Here is a 17,724-nt window from a genome sequence, read left to right on the forward strand (position 1 = left end):
AGATTAGCAGCAGGCACAGGAAAGAATAAACCAAAGCAGATTGAGCTAATCATAACATCAAACAGACAAACTAAGGGCACATCCTGGATAAAAAACAGTGCAGCCACATAATCCAAGTGCTGACCAGGTTTGGGAAGTACAGTTTTGAGCCCTCACTGTAGCTAAGCAACAGTTTTCCTTAAGTAAAAAAAAGGATGCCTTGCACAAGAACTAAATCATGCCATCATCCCAGGAAACACTTATGCAACATGTACTGAGTGAACATCATGGTATTCACCACTGTGAGAGCAGGTAAAACCAAACACCCTTTCCCAGCTCAAGTATTTCTTCAACAAAAAAGGGCACAAAAGAACCCATATATCACAACATGATGAATCCACCAATCTTTGTCAATGTCACCACAGTAGCCAATAGATTACTCTATCAACATTTCCCAACCCTCTGGAAGCAACTTTTCACCAGATAACTATCAATATAGGTACAGTAAATGTTCATGGTTATTACGAGAGAAAAACCACCGGTACCTCTTTAAACATCTATGCAAGAACAGCCCATTGAAATCAACAGTAGCTATTTAGTCTTTCACCTAACACCTTTCATATTGGAAAGAGGAAAAACAGCTTAAAAATTAGCCTATCCATGTTGTGAGATTTTTTTGGTAAGAAATGAATCCTTAATTAATTCAAAATAGACTGGTTTAAAACAGAAAGCCCAGAAAAAATGAGAGCATATCAGAGCATTCTAAAGGAAAAGGACATTTCTAGTTAAAAGCATCTAAGTGGTCTGTCTTCTGTGATATTATGGTTTGTTTTGTGTTTAGGATTATCATTTGGTTTTTTTTAATTGGTTTTTGTTGGGTTTTTTTCGGGGTTTTTTTTAAGGACTGTAAACAAAAGAGACAATGCACTTGGTGATTAGTTATGAATTAGTGAAGAGGTCTTGACAGTTGCATTGAGTGCATCACACTTCTGCCTTTGAACTTCAGTAACAGGGGTAGCCTAGCTGTACAGCCACCAGCTTCTCATCAGCTGGTAAGTTTGCTTCAGCTCTCCTTTCTTTATCTAGTTATCTAAGTCTAATCTTGGTGCTTAGGATAACTGAAGATGCTCCATAAAGGAAAAAAAAAAAAAAAAAAATTACTTGCAAAACAAACCCATTTTTGGGGTACTAAATAGCAGTCCTTTGCTCTGTTTCTTAAAACTGAGATCAAGAGCTTATTTCTGCATTTCAAGAATTTGAAAGCCTCTAATACCTCTGATTACTGTAAAGAAAAAGAAAATACCTTTAGAATTAGTTTTAAGCAACACAATTCAAAAAAAAAGCAACAGTTAAAATTCTAAGAAAAAAACATTAAAATTTCAAGTTTTACCTGATGATGCTGAATATTCTTTATATTACAAGAAAACTCATGGTACAGTTGGAATTTATCTATATCTTTTTCATTTCCATTTTTGGATGACACTTTTGCCAATGTTGATTGGATTGAAATGTACCTTTGCTGGCATCTGAATAGAAGAAAATCAGGTATTTATAAAGTATTTTAGCATGAAACTTGTAACAAGTCATTACTGCATAGATCAAATATAAATTAATTTTGGAGTCTGCTCAATTACAAGTTATGTTAACTCTAATTACCTGCAGAACTGGATGACATAACTTCATGTTGAGGCGACATAATGTCTACTGACTGTAATATACCAAGAGAAGACATGCAAGCAGAAAAAGCTGCTCACAGCCCTCCTCCTCAAGGGAATGCAAACTCAAAAGCCACCACCTGCACTTCAGTTATGGGTTCAACTTCACATAACAAATTTTGGGAAGTTGCAAAAAAAATGGCAGTTAATCCTGCATGCTCCTCATGATTCTCATATATACAACACACTTCAGATGAACAGGATTCATCTGTAAAGCACTGAGTATTCAACTAAGGAACTTCCAGTGGTCAAAATAATGAAAGTGACAGCGAGGTAATGACAGGACATCCCTTACAAAAAAAACCCCCTTCACTGAAATTATCACACTGCTGTTTCAAAACAACTCTGCATGTTCCTAAGATGGTGCATGTTCTCTGATAACTTTCTTCTCTGCCCCAGAGGGCACATATCAGACAAAATGAAATAAGTGACTATTGTCCTGTCACACCAACTCCCCAGACATGACAACACTGAAGTCAGGTAATGTAAGAAAACTTAAATTCAGCTAACACAACTAAAGGATCAGTAAGTCCTGCTTTAAAAACAGTCATATTTGTTTGCCTTATTGGCTACCAATGCCAAAATCAACCATCACTGCACACTAGTTACACTGACTGGTGTCAAATCAGCTATTGGAGCAAGAGCTTAAGCAGACTCACTTCTGAAGAGCTATAGCTTGAAGAAAGCACAAAGAGGGAAAACTCCCTCATGGGTCACTATCTGCAAGAGAGATGTGCTATACACAGGGCAGAGCAGAGTTTTTCATTCTTTCAGAGTTACAGCATCACACCATGCTCACAGCAGATCTCTAGCCCTTCTGGCTGTCAGTGCAGTAATGAACACACACAGGAATAGCCCTAAATCCATCTCACAGGAACACCGGTTTCACATCATTAAGAAAAAGTCCTGCATCTGCCACTAGGAGACTGGATTTTACCACGTAAGCAAGAAAGTTTAGAAAGTAAGAATGCAACTCACAATTTCCTGATAAAATCCAGTGTATCTTTATCTTTAGCAAAGATGTCTGCTAAAATATGCTGCACTCCAGCCTCTACTTCCTGGATATTTGCAAGCCCTCAGAAGAAAAATAATTATGGAATAAACAGTCACTATAATACACAGTTAATAATTACAGAAAAAACTAATAAAATTACTTTACACAACTGCAAATATATGCAAGCTGAAAGGAAACTGATTAAAGGTATCTGACTACTTGCAAAGACTTCAAAGAATGTAATTCATTAAAGCTCTTATCAACTAAAGCTTCTTTGCCAAAACCTCTGAAACTTTATTTTTAATGAGCCTGAAGTGACCAATGCATTATTGTAAGTCAAAATTATATTAAAATTAGAGGAAAAATAATTATTTTTACTTGAATGCTAACAGATCTTGACATTCGTGATGTAAATAGTACAATAGTAAAACTGGATATTTAAATATAATTTTTGAAAAAATTAAATACAATTTTTGAGTTTTTAATAAAATGACCAACTGCAGCAGAAGTCTAGATATTTTGCTACTGATATGAAAACTGACTGAAATTCTTTGCAGGTAATCCTGTATTTTCTCTGTGGAAGAGTTTTATATTTCCACAGTATTGTAGCAGGACTTTGCACAACAACACTTTTGAGGTCAGGGTACCATCAACCTCTCCTATGAAACACTGAAGTTATAAAATGTCTTCAAAGACATGGAGTTATAAATGTCTTCATATCTCTGGAGAGGTAACAGAATAATTCAGTTAATTTCCAACACACAGAACCCATTCTTTCCTTCAAATGGCCAAAAGAGGAAGCACATAATTCTCCTTAGCAAACGGATTGAATTAGACCAGAAGCAGAGATAATGAAATAAAACAGACATCTTGTATTTTAATTCAACATATCTAGCTCTGCTTCTAGCAAGAGTCAGTAATGAATGCCTCAGACCAAACAGCAAGAATCCTAGAGCTGGCAGGTGCAGCATTAACTGTCTCTTACAACACATGCTGCTGTTCACTCTTCTGCCTAATGGACAGCTTTATTTGCACCATTTTAACAGCTTGCACAGCTTTACCTATTCATTGAACCCAGAACCCTGCTTCTGGTTAGGCTATAAATTTACACATTATAAGAAAAAATATCTTGCCCCCTTTTAAGACAAGGAAGCTAAACTTACCTGCCAGAAAGAAAAAATGTGAGAATAAGAATACATTATTAAATGCCTGAACTTATCAGAAGTTGTAAATTTTGGATCGTTACATCTATGAGTTACTATTTCTTATGGCAGAAGTGATGTCAGAATACAAAGCTAAAGGACATTAAGACATGCATCATACTGAACACAGACTGTGTTCAGTCAGGGAGATTATTTCAATGAGATAGCATAGGCCCAAACGAGTCAGAATCTGAGAAACAATCAGAAAGTTCCCATTCAACAAGCACCATTCACACAGGCACTCTGCGTCCATCAGCATGTGCTTGTGTAATTAGAGAAATTTTTGACCATGCATACAACTAAAAAGAACAAAGCTTTCTGGTTAGCCTGCTTCTTTAACTTTACAATGTCAGGCCTTGAAACATGAACTGCTGTTTTTATTTCAGTTTATTTTTAGAATAAGTTGAAAAACACTGAGAATTTAAAAGAACCAAAATATTAAGATTTGATGAAAACTTTTCTGTACTGCAAATGGCTCATTCCTTTTAAAAAAACCAAAACGCTCTGATCTCAAGTTCTATATTAGGTGTCAAACTGTCTCCCAAAGTGATAAAAGTGACCCAGTTCATAGATGTATATAACTGCTGATTTCTGTCAAAGGCAGACCATTATATAAACCTAAGCAGGACTATTTTCAGCACAGAATTGAAAATAGGTGCACTGATTTCCAAAACCTAATGTTTATGGTGCAACAAACAGCACTTCCTTCTGAATATACTCTAAATAATTTATCTGAAGCTTCACAGAGAAGATTTTTTTTTGGCTCTTTAGATTGCGCCAAAATAGTCAGATATATGGCTGCAATATAGTGCTGTATAAAGTAATGATGTGTGCTGAAATGCAGTAATTTGATAACCAGAATATTTGGTAACAGATTTTCATTGCAAAATTAGCAGAATTTTATGAGTAATTCTTAAATAAATTGAAGTGGGAAAACTAAGCGCCAGCCTTACTGAGGAGGTTCAGCATCTTTATGCTAAAATTGAAAAAGTATGTGTTGGGACAGAGAAGAATAGACGTACATCTCTATTTTAACATCATACAGAAGGTCACAGCAATCTTCACATTTTATTGTCAGAGATTGCCCCCTACAGATCCACCCATAGCTGCATTCACAAAGACACACAATTCAGCAATCTATAGGTGACAATCATGCTGTTAAAAGTTCTTGCTCAAATTACAGAAATTACATCTTCTCCAATCCCTACTGTCATTCAGACACAAACTCTCCTGCTCACTCCCAATCCCCTAGGCCAGTTTTCATTAAGATATGCTTTGGTGGGTGACATTTCCTTCTGTACAGACTACGAGCATAAACCTCATGTACAATCAGCATTGAATCGTCAGGAATACAAGGAGGAAAATAGAAAGGTCTCAGGTGTGTGGTGTGGTTCCCTCTCTCTCACCAGTAAACACAGATGTCAACTATAAGGTCTCCAGATTTATGCCATTTCTTTACCATAGTTATTACTGTTTGCAATACAAAGAGAGAGGAAAGATTGAAGAGTTATTAAATGTGTTAACATGTTATCACATGTTCCTAAAAAGCACTGCTGAATTTCAAGCAGTTGCCTAACTTCCAGCAACATCAGAACAATTAAAGTAATTTCCCCCTTAAAATATTTTCAGACATTTAGAACATTACTGCTCAAAGAAGCACAGTACTTACCTTTGGTATTTGGTCTAATGTAAGAAAAGAGATTGAGTTCCACAGGATTCTGCAGCAGGGAGAGAGCAGCAGGTTCTAATCCCAACTGCTTGGCCCTCTGGGCTTTGGTGCCTTTACTCCCAGTTTTATAAGGTGCAGACTTATAACAAAAAGAACAAACAAAACAAAACCAGTTATTAAAAAGCAGCAAAGTATTTCAATCATGCTATGCACTTGACATTATACACTATTTAGTTATGCAAGATTACACTTAAACTAAGGTTGATCTGAAAAAGATTAGAGTACTGACCACATGGTCTAATTCTTCCAAAGTTCTACAATTTAGCAATCCTTTTAAAAGGCAACTAGATAACTTTCCTTCTTTCTTCAACTTCTGTATCATCGTATGTGTCTTCTTTGCAACAGTACTGAAATGTAAGAGATTAATGTTAACAGTAACATTTCACAGTGAATTACAATGTCTGTTGATTGTGACCTCATCTATTACATGGCTGAAACTCTCTGAAACCCCTGAAAATCATCTCATGTTAACCTTCCAACAAACCAAGTTGATAATCTAAAAGTTTCTAACCATTTTTCTCTCTCTTCAGGTAGTTCTAAACTGTATCAAAATATCACTATCAATATACCACTACTGTGGTAGTTCTAAGAAAAATCATCAAGTAACACTGATAGTAATTGCTGCTCCACACATTTTTGTAATACTATTGGCCTGGAAGCCAAATAAAAAGGCCCTAGAATAAATCCACACTGATGATACAAGATACAGATACAATTTACATCAAAACAGTTCTGCAGCATCAAGTACAGGCTACCAGATTTAAACTCCTAGGTCTTCAGTAAGATACACGGAGGCAAACGCAAGCAGCAGAGGTATTTGGTTATTATTCAATTACTTGTTAAGACAAGAACTCCCACCTTGGAAAGGATCTCTTGGTAGAGGTTAGCAGTGAGTACAAGGAGGACAACACCAAGCTGACAGAACAGCTGACCAGTCTGTACACTTGCTATTTCAAGACAGGGTCACTCAAAAGTAAGATGGAATGAAAGCAGTCTCATCCATTGCCACAAACTTTGCTGATAATTTCTTTCCTGCAGTGATCTGGGATAGTTTAACCTCATCTCCTGGCACACTCCAATCTAAGAAGGGCGCTTCACTAGAAGCTTCCCTGATCCAACCAGGGAGCCAAGGGGTTCTTAGTGATTCTTTTTCTAGGAGGGAAGCTTCCATCTCATCATGCTAAGTATTTCCAGCAACTGTTAACTACTCTTTTAGTACAAGTTTTTCTGGGCAGTTTTAATAAACTGCAAAGAAATTAGAATGTTAGTTTGTCTTTGGCAATTAATAATTCTAGATTTCTTGTTACTTAGAGGAAAAAAAACCCAAACAAACAACAAAAACCCAGCCTCCCAAAAAAACCTAACAAAACCCCAGACAGGGATCAAGCATAATTAGCTCAGTTGAAAACTATTTTCTTTCTTAGCTCCTTTACAGCTGCAGTGTGTACAAGAAGGTAAAACAAGTGACACAGGAGCAGCAGTCAGTTGTTACTCACTTCCCACCCAGATCCATTTAGGTGCTGTTGACTCACTTACCGTAGCTCTTCCAATGCATGCTGCACTTCTCGCAAGGCGTCGGCCTCCAGGTTATTGATGAGCTCTTTTCGGTACCGAGCAATAAAAGGGATCGTGTTTTCCTCTTGAAAGAGCCAAATTAAGTTTGCACATACCCATGGTTCAACATTTGTTATTTCTGACAAGGCCTGTCAATTGAGAGGAAAAAAACCCAAACACATTTAAGAGAGATGGTAGATTGCTTTAAATAGCCTCTTATTCAACATCCAAAACCATTCCCAAAGCGTTGCACTGGCCAGCAGAGACTACTGCCCTCCCCAAGACAGGATGTCAGGTTCCTCATGCATCCAGCCACCACACCCAGCATTTCAGCAAGACATGCAGCAACCAGTGTTTCCAGATACTTCTAACCACAGTAAAAAATGCAGGAAGCAGTACCTCTTGGGAAAAAGGAAAAAAAAACAACAACAACAAAAAAAAAAAAAAACACAACAAAAAACAAGGAAGAAAAAACAAACCAAAATTATAAAACAAAGCAGAAACAGCAGTTTATGCTATTATGTGTATACAGCATAAACTGTACACAGCAACGCAGAAAACTTGGAATTTTTTTTAAAGCCAACATTGACATACCTCATGGTTCAGCTAAACAAACAAAACCCACAAAGCCAGAGCTGATCCAAATCTCACACAACCAGGAAACTAGCAATACTACTGACAGTGTCAAGACAAACCAAGCCTGTCAATTGAGAGGAACATGATTTTGTACAAACTGAGCTTTCTAAAGATATAGGGTATCAATACAGAATCACTGACACCCTATGCAAGCAGCTTATCTCAGTAACATTTTAACCATCATGATCTGTTTGCGCTTCACTACAGTAGTTACCATAGAGGGCTGATACAAAAGCCTTTCAAAAGTTTCATTATGAAGCCTAAAAATATAACAACACCTGCACAACCATATTCACTCCTTTTAGAGCACACAGAAGGATCAAATTCTCCATATGTGTTTCCAGGAATATGTGAGAAAACTCACAAAATTTTACAGCTTTCTTAAGTAGACTGTACTAAGGATGATGAATACAATATGTCCTATCTATTCCCATTCTATTCATATTAAAATCTTGCATGATCACACTCAGGCTTCCAGCACAAGAGCTATGCTAAAACTGCCTCCACCTGAATGGCTTCAAAGTTAAAATCCTAAAAGTTAAAAAACAAAGTTAAAAAACAAAGATATCTCCCTTCTTGTCACTGTTGTATGAGGAACGCAAACCTCCTTCCTGAGAGAAAGATATATTGATAAACATTCTCAGATGGGTCTCTGCAACTAAGTGATCCACACTGACTAAATATTAAGTTGTAAAACTGCACACAAACATCCCAAATCTGTCAGCATGCCTTCCTGTGGGAATTTCAGTTGTGTACATCCACCAAAAACCCGCGTGCTCATGCAGGAGAACCATGCAAACTGTTACGGGCAAGCTCTGTTCGAAGGACATCCAAAGTCACAGATATTAGAATGATGTAAAAGTTTGAAGTTTTAACAGTTACCAACCAACATCTATATTTGTACACATTTTATGACAACTTAAGCAGAGGTTAAATGACAACTTCAGAGGACTGAAATTGTATGTTAAGATTGTAAGCGCTAATTATGCAGGAAATAATTTCATTGGTACCTCAGAAAAGGAAAAAATCTCATACCTGTACAATGTCCCAGTTCATTTCAAATTCTTCTTTTATTTTCTTGCCTCCCAGATTTTTAACTGGCTTTCCTTCAGGACATGCATTCAACTTAATCTTTTTAGAGGGCGGTTCATCAAATGCAAACTCTTCCTCGCATTTCTCTTGTTTCACTACAGGAACACTTGTTGACGGTTTTTCATCACTCACTAAACTCTTTTGGTTTTTCCCTTGGAATGAATTGATTTCCATTTTCTTAGGCACTTCTGGCATTCGATTTAAACTTTTTGGTTTAGTGCCTGCATTTTCTTCCTTAGGTTTCAGAAGCTGCATTTTATTATCTTCTACAGGTGCAATAGGCAAGGATGCATCCTGCCAAAAAGACATTAAAACCATATTAAGCACTGACTGTTACAAAGTGGTTCAACATTTCATTTAAACTCTAAAAACACTTGCTACTACACGTCATCTTCCCAAGTAATGTCTCTGGCAACAAAATGCCAAGCCAGAAATCAAGTAACCTGAAATGTATCTTGCATGGAGGAAATAATACAAACACACAGAGCAGACCTCTGATTTAGATCAAATAAAATTATCCTGCAAATAATTTAATAGGACCTTCCTTCAGAAGACACTGACCTACAATCTTTGCCTCCATTCATGTCAACAAAACAGGGAACAGCAGGGAAGCTCTTCTGAGGTGTTAGGTTCCCAGCATGGGAACTGGAACTGAGATCTGGTCTGCCAAGATACAGTTTAACCTTGGACAAGCCTCACCTTCTTTACTGACTTGCTGTAGAGATCATCCTCAGAAGTCAGAAGGACTGGCTTTTGTCATGATGTGATCTCAGAAGTTAATAGTTGACAGAAGTATCTAATTTTCAATATAATGCCGTTCTATATTAACAATAATAAAGCTGCAATCCTTACCGGGTTGAACAGCCATGCAAGGAAAGGTAAGCACAGGCTGCCTTTTCTTTTGTGGTACCCAGTGAAAAGGTAGAAGACAACAAAAGTGCAATACCAAAACCAGAGATAGTACAGAAAGAACAGAGGCATTTATTCATTTACATTGTTGAAAGATATCCAAGGAAAATCACATCCTATTATCATTGGCCAAAATTTTCAAGGAGGACTCTTAGATCATGGACAAATGCAAAACAAAGCCACCTTTATCCAACATACTGAACATTCACAGGAACAATGGAATTGTATCAGCTGATGAGACTCAGGCAACCAACTGAACCAGAGTCAGAAAAACTGTTCACGTTACTTCCCAGGAACAGTAATTAAATGTCTCTTGCTTACAGATACTCACCACTTCCTCTTTTATTGCTACCTTTTTGACCATTTTCCTGACCACGGTTGACCGTGGAGCAGCAGCTTTTTTAGTTTCTGCCTCAGTTTTCTTTGGCAAACGAGGTCTCCTGGCAATTTTTCTTTTTGGCTCCCATTCCTCCTCTTCCTCCTCTGATTCAGAGGTCCTGAAAAACAAATGAATCAACAATGTCGCTTATGAGAAGAATAAAAAAAATACATAACCAAGCTAGTCTTGAGTGGTTTTTGGCATGAAAAAAAAGTGAACAGGAAAAATCAACAGAAAGGTAGAGAGACTCAGATACAGGTCTTTCACACTGCTGCAGAGCTAATGGCTTAAACAATCGACCAACTTTTAAAATGTATACACACATTGTACACATGACTCTTTGGACAACTGGTGACTCACTTTAACCATATCTTCATCATAATGAAGAAGCCTAAGCAATTTGCATTTTGTAATTGAAGTTTTGTGCACGAAAACTTTTTCATCAACTTCTCAGAAACTGAACATTGTTCTTATCCAATTGCTTATGCTTAGCGTAAACCTTTAAAAAATCCTAAGGAAAAAAAGATCTTACGAATTAAGAAATGAAGGTAGATCTTCTGATGTAGGGGCTTTGGCTACACATTTCACCCTCCTTGGCAGAGATGACATCTGAAACAGAGGAATGAAGAGAGAAACATAACATTTGGTTGAAGCTGCATTCTCTTCAGCTCACTGTCAAATATGCCCTAATAATGTCTTCAGCAATCATAAAAGTTTCCTCTAGAGCAAGTTTGGTTTTCTCAGTATCCAAGAATTTAGGCCACAGAAGCACACATTCAACAATCTTTTCAACTAAGCAAACAAACCAGCACCATAACCTCTCAAACTACTTTTCTCTTCACATGGAGGTAATTATTTGGCCTGTATGTAAAGTTGTTCTAGCAAAAAGGGCACTGGTTCTCTCATTTTATTGGATGTTACATATAGTATGCCAGTCTTTCCTCCATCCATTTAAAAAGCATAGCAAACTAAATTGAAATCTAGTAAAGTGAGCTCATGTGTGGTTTTGATAGGACAGGACAAGGTAATTGTCCATTTTAAGCTAGATTTTTACATTTAAAGACTCATTGTGCATACAAGCAACACATAGAGCTATTATTTTGAATTAGCTGCTCCTTGGAATATAGAAAGTGCATAAAACAACTGCCAAAAGTAAAAAAAAAGAGGCACACACTTTCTCCTGACCCAAGATCCATAACTACAATAGCTGTATTTCAGTTAAACACTTACAGAAATTTTGTGATTGGGCCCATGAATTTTAATAATCATATTTAGCAGTCTTAGTTAAAAAATGTTAGGTATCCTCAACATTTTATCTGCCAGAAAATCAAAATTTAAAAAACTTAAAAAGCAAAAAAACTCTTGCAATTTATTTCAATTACTACAAAATTCAGAAGCATATTCTACCTATATCTGGTACAGTTTCATGGTTCTTCATATTTTTATACCTTGACCTTTGATTCAGCCTTACCACTGCAATGGGAACCTTAAAGTTCCATGTTTGCACAATACATACCAGATAAGCATTTTCCCAAGTGCCATTTAACTCAAGGGCAAAACGCCCTTTAATCCAACTTCACTCTGGCCTCTGTTCAAGCACTAGAACACACTTGTTATTAATGGCTTTCAGAAGTTTTCCTTGTAAAGCAGCACACAAATTTAGGTGACAATTTTCAGCACTGCAGTCGAAGAAGCAGTATTGAGGGTCACATCAAAAAGCACCGTTGGCTCACTTGCAAAACACCTTCTTGGAGCTACAGTCTTGGTCAGTAACAGCATTTCTGTGCTGTTCCATAATGTGACTGGCTGGAATGCACATCTACCACAGAAAAACACAATCTCCAAACAACATGACAAATATTACCTTATCAGCTTCCCAGGTGCCTTTTCACTGTCAGTTCTGAGACAACTCCAAACTCATCCAGCCACTCTGCCTCTCCGGGTTCCTTTGCTCTTTATACCTGAACAGCCATTATCACAATTTTGAATTACTTATTTACTCACATCACTTCAGAGTCATGAAAAGAATGTTTCCATTTTTATATCATACTACAGTGTGTGAATGGGAGATATAAAACATATTAAACACCAAGATTTCCAAATTTAGGTAACATCCAAGCCAGATTGATCCCTGATCCACTCTTCTGAAGGCACTGGGACACTTAATGCTTCTTTTCAGCTAATGCAACTAGCTGGGTATTCCAGGACAGTGATCAGTTTTTAAACACTCTAACCAGCTTCTTCATGGGCAGCCATTAAGATCACTGCAAGTAAGAAGGAAAAGATCAATATACATGGTCTCTCACCTGAGGTCAGCATTGCCCCTACTGAGCAACACCACTCTAAACATCCCTGTCAGTTTGGAACACTCAGCATATACCATGAAAGTTCTGGAGCCTACCCAGAAGCCCAGGTAGAAGGAAAACCTCATCTGGAAGGTCCGTTTTTCTACTAATATTCCCCCCCTCTAGTGGCTGAGGGTCTCAAAATATCTCAACATTTGTGTCATTACTTTAAGTAAGATTATGGCAAGAGTAATGCTCACTTTTTAAAGTTAATTGCACTTCCAGTACTGGTGACCTATCTAACTCTCCATATTTGCAGAATAGGAGATGAGCTCCTTAGTAATTCTCCATGAACAGTCAAGCTGTGGTCAGAAGTCAAAATGGAGTTCTACAGCTGAAAATAAAAGCCAATACCAAAAAAGCATACGTAAGATAAATATCTAGCATGGGGTATCCCAAACAAAAAAAACCAAAACAAACAAACAAAAAAAAATCATACTTCCACTGCACGGTAGGGCTAAATTATAATGATCTCCCCTTTTCATAATGAATACAACAAACTAACTGTGCTTTCTATTTGTAGAAAAGAATCTTATAGCTACTACATATATACTTTTTGTTTACAAAAGATAATTTTTAATTGGAACCCACAAAAGTACTTCTTGTTTAATTTCAAATTGCCAGACAGCTGTCTGCAATTTTCCTCCTGATCTGCCTGTGCTGGGGTGTGTAAACACCTACATTTAATGACTAAGAAAAACAGCCCTTCTGTGATTCACTGCAGAGGGGGAGGCAGGGAAGAGGATGAAAAAGAAACAAGTCTAAATGCCACCAATGATGAGAGATAACTAATACAGAAAAGCTTGGAGACAGTCCCTGAAGTAAGGCAGGAAGACTCAAGAAATAGGCAAAGGCAAACACTGTTAAGTAACAGTGTTAAGTCCACATGGGGCATCTAGAGCACTGACCGCTGCACTGACCATAAGCTACTGCCAGCTCCATGCTCCACTTCTGTGGGGATACAGTCCCCCAAATCACCTACCTCAAGTGTTGAGGGAACTGGGAACAGCTTTATGCGCCGTCCCACAGAATGCTGGGATCAAACCAGTGCGAAGTTGGCCATTTATCTCCTATTATATTTTCAGATAGACTAGCCTCAGTGGGAAAACTGCCTTTAACACTTCCTTCTCTGCCAGCTCCACTTAACCGTATTCCAGTATTCCATATTCCAGTGAGACTTGGTTTCTACCCTGAGGAAAGAAATGATAGTCCCTTCCAAATCCAGAAGAATCCCACAGCTGTGGAAGAGCCAATTACCCAACTGAAAAATTAAGAGTAACCTATTTATATCAGTCAGGTATAAATAGGTATTCCTTCCTGTATCTGTATTCAGTTTTGATACACCTTATCACAGATGTATCACAGATGTTCACAGCGCTTGGTGTTTCCTTATCAGCTGAAGGAAGTAAACACACAGTATTCAGAATTGTGCACAAGTTATCCAGTCATTCTGGTTAAGATTTCACCAGCTTGACAATTGTCATATTCAAATTCAACATGCTCTGCTCCAGCAGCTCTTCTCATACTTGAAGCTAGTAAACTTCTGGCCAGTAACCATCAGCTAATACACCTTTTCTTATTTTATGTACACTGTCAGCAATCTTTTAATTTCTGACAATGCTGCTCTTTAAGAAAAACAATTCTTACTCATCTCACCAACAATATTTTACTTCCATGGCAGGCAACATGAGCTAGGCCCTGGAAACCTTGGCCTTGCCCACATACTTAAGCTCCTGACTGCTGTTTCATTTCAAATCTGTCAGTGTACAGATTTGTAGATCTTTTGCTTCTGTAAGATAGGCTGAAACCTTAATGCTGAAGCTTCACACTAGACCCTTGATCCTCTGTTCAAGGGAATCAAAACTTGCCTGCTTGTTCATGTCCCAAATGACAGTGTGATGCATCATTGCTTGAAACACACTCTTCCATCACTAAAGCCTGGCTTCTCCAGAAAACTCAGCAGTTATAGCATGTTCTTCAAAAGTACTTTCCAGGTAAAAATTAAAGAAATTCACAGACCTATTATGCTGTCCAGTGAAGAAGAGCTGAAACAATTTAAATCATTGCTATTGTAGATAAATATATCTGCTAGGCCCACTCTCCAAATAGTTTGGCATCAGTTTTGTTACCAGTTATTTTGTTCTCACCACTTCTATCCTCTGCATCCAAGGCACAGCTCCACACCACAATTTGGATGGCTGCAAATAGTACACTTCTCCCTGCCTGTCAGCTACTCATTAAAATAAGGCTACTGAAGTTTGGGGTCAGGCCACACAAGGAATAAAGACTGAGCAAGTAGCTCTCATCCTTTACTGTGCAGAATCTTACCATGGGTATGCACAAAACACACAGCAAGAAAATAATAATTTCTCTGGTCTCTCTCCCCAAACAGGTCTAGGCTGCACACAGAACACAAGTAGATTGAGGTTTTAAAGACCTTATTATATTAAGGAGCAATCCAATTCTCATTTAGAGACTGCTATTCTCTTCAATCTCCCTATTCATGCAAAGGCACAACCTATTAAAAATAAATTTCTTCTTATGTGAATCCCAGTGGCACAAGCAACTGCTTGCAGAAAGAGAAGTTTAATAACAATTTAAAAGTAATTAGTTAAAAAAATTTTCACTCCCCACCACCATTTGCCCAACTTCCCCAACTAGCACACACCTCTTTTAAAACTCCATCAGTAGAGCAATGATTTTCAGATTCAAAAATAGCCCTAATAGATTTTCTTGAAGGCACAGGATAAAAAAAATCCAAAACAACCACACCAACAAAAACCCAAACAACCCAAAATACCACCACCATCACAAATACATTTGGAAATTAATTTCATTTCAGTAACTGCAACAAGCCCTGTTCAGCAGAAAAGCACACAGAAACTTCTGAATCCCTTTTCTAGCTAATCCAAAGCAACGCATTGCTTACAAACAGGGATCCCTCTATGCATGAAGCTCCTCAAACTTTGCTCTACAGCCTTTGCTTTTCTGTCACAAATAACCCAGCAAGAATAATAGCATTTTACAGTTTAGCTACTTCTGAAGTCTAACAATATTAGCATTTATATCATGAAACATCTGGAGCAGGACAAAAAGAGCACTATATGAATCCCATATGACAAGGGAATTTTGGACCATTGTTAGTAGAAGCAAAACGGCCACTTCAATAATTATAAGGAGAGTCTCTACAGGTTTTTAAGACACCTTCACTGCAATAACATTCTAAGGAAAAGAAATGTCAAAATGTGAGCATACAGCTAGCAGCAAGGGGGAAAGATGGCAAGCATACCAATGGTAGGGACTTGCATGGAAATCTTTCTGTCTCTCCAGTATTTTATCCTGCAGAGATATGTCAGCTGAGTTGTACTTCCAAATATAAATCCAACTTACTGTAATCCTCTTGAGATTAAAACCTTGGAGAACTCCCAGACACTTTTGCTCAGAGAAGCTAGTTCAGATTTCCAAGGACTCTTCCTGTACAAAGCCAGTCAGGCCTGCCTGAGGAAGGAGTTGCAGACACAATTTAGGATCCTCCAGCACTAACTGGAAAATTAGAACCACAAAGAAACAGAGAGACATACAGGGCACACACATACACCAAAACAGTCCCCAAAGCTAATCACAGAGGAAAAGGTGTAAGAACCAGTAACACCACCTACTGGATTTACTTACAGAAGTACCATCAAAAAACCAAAGCACTAGAAGGTGCACTGATCCCCTGCCTGTTCCTGTAACGAAGGGTACCACTGAGGAAAAGGAACAACCGTGTTATGCTGCAACATAATGAATCAGAAGTAAATGAATCAGAAGCATGCCCAAGAAAGGGAGGACACAAACACTTGTCATGCATTTTCCGCAATCCACTGCTCTCAAACCACCTATGAAGACATTATCCAAAATCAGGGGACATTGCTTCTGATGCAGCAACAGATGGTTACATCATGTGCAGTTATTCCTTTTCTCCAGTCCACCAAACCAGCCCCACAGAAACGCATCCATCCTGGTTCATTAAACGGGATGTCTTCACTCCCAAAAGGATATGGAAAACACACATCTCTTCTGCATGGCTACAGCCCCAGCAGAGTTTATCACACCAGAACACTCATTTTGGAGGCTTGGAGGGAGAAGGGAGTTGAGAGCAAAGCAGTGTTTGTAGCTTGGTGACACACTACCACCCCAAATCACTGCTTGTCGGCCCAGAAACGAGACCGTGATGAAAACACACTTTACGTACTCCGAAGCCCTATTCTCTCCCGGGCGACACCGATTTCTTCAGGTATGTTGATAGCGTTCAACAGAAAAGGCTAACAGAGCTAAATGTCACCCCCACCGCCTGGGAAGGGCATCAGCTCCGTGGGAGATCCACGGGAATGTGCCCCTCCCAATCGCCTTCCTGTCCCTTCCAGCTGTCCCGTTCCAGCCTAGCCAGGGGTGCCCGCCCGCATCCGCGGTCCTCTCACCCCCTCGCAGGGGTCGGGCAGTTCTCTCCCCGGGCAGAGGGGGTGGGAATGGAGGGAGAAGAACAGCCTCGTTTCGCCCTGAACAACAGAGACAAGAGCGAACCCCTCGCTTGCCGGGCGCTGCGGCGTGGCACGGAGGGCGCGGGGCCCAGTACGGCGCCGCTGCCCGCCCTGCTTCACCCCCAGCCCGGTCCCAGCGACGGAGGGGCGGGCGGCTCCCCCAGTCGTTACCCCGTGCTGCCGCCGCCCGCCGCGTTTGAAAGGGCCGCCGGCACGGCAATGGCGGACTCGCCCGCCCGACGCGCCGCGGGGCGGAGCAGGAAGCGGCGGCCGCGCCGCGCCGCAGGAAGCGCGGCCGGGCCGGAGCGGGGCGGCCTCCGCCTCTCGTACCGCCCTTCGTCCCGCCTCTCGTACCGCCCTTCTTGCTGCCCCTCACACCGCCTCTCTTGCTGCCCCTCGCACTGGCCCTCACACCGCCCCTCTCGCTGCCCCCCTCACGCCGCCCCCGCCGCCCCGGGAGCTCTCCGGTGAGGGGTTGAGGGCCAGCGACCCCGAGGCTGCCCCATGGCGAGAGCATCAGCCGCCTTTCACTTAAACCAAGGACAAAGGGCGGCGATGCAGAAATGATCCGGTTCGGTTCTGGGTGAATGGGAATTCGAAAGGTGTTAGCCAAGGAGCAGGGTTTTTTCACGGGGTCTTGGGAAGCAGAAGTCCTCGTTGTTTGAAGCTG

The 17,724-nt window shown here is 39.6% G+C and overlaps 1 protein-coding gene across 1 annotated transcript in view; it reads right to left on the minus strand.

The window, feature by feature from the left end:
- Nucleotides 1–17,348, minus strand: part of SRBD1 (S1 RNA binding domain 1) — a 124,531-nt gene extending 107,183 nt beyond the window's left edge. Inside the window, exons 1-12 of the mRNA XM_041477222.1 lie at nt 17,226–17,348; nt 15,925–16,032; nt 12,735–12,868; nt 12,054–12,150; nt 10,722–10,798; nt 10,142–10,307; nt 8,845–9,195; nt 7,156–7,322; nt 5,849–5,966; nt 5,560–5,698; nt 2,673–2,769; nt 1,370–1,505 (exon numbers count right to left, since the gene is read on the minus strand). Coding sequence (XP_041333156.1) covers nt 1,370–1,505; nt 2,673–2,769; nt 5,560–5,698; nt 5,849–5,966; nt 7,156–7,322; nt 8,845–9,195; nt 10,142–10,307; nt 10,722–10,798 — 1,251 coding nt within the window. The 5' untranslated portion in view covers nt 12,054–12,150; nt 12,735–12,868; nt 15,925–16,032; nt 17,226–17,348. The remainder of the gene's footprint in view (nt 1–1,369; nt 1,506–2,672; nt 2,770–5,559; nt 5,699–5,848; nt 5,967–7,155; nt 7,323–8,844; nt 9,196–10,141; nt 10,308–10,721; nt 10,799–12,053; nt 12,151–12,734; nt 12,869–15,924; nt 16,033–17,225) is intronic.
- Between the last annotated feature and the right edge of the window lie 376 nt (nt 17,349–17,724).

Source organism: Pyrgilauda ruficollis, unplaced genomic scaffold, assembly GCF_017590135.1.
Source record: "Pyrgilauda ruficollis isolate IOZ18807 unplaced genomic scaffold, ASM1759013v1 scaffold4, whole genome shotgun sequence".
Lineage (NCBI taxonomy): Eukaryota > Metazoa > Chordata > Aves > Passeriformes > Passeridae > Pyrgilauda > Pyrgilauda ruficollis.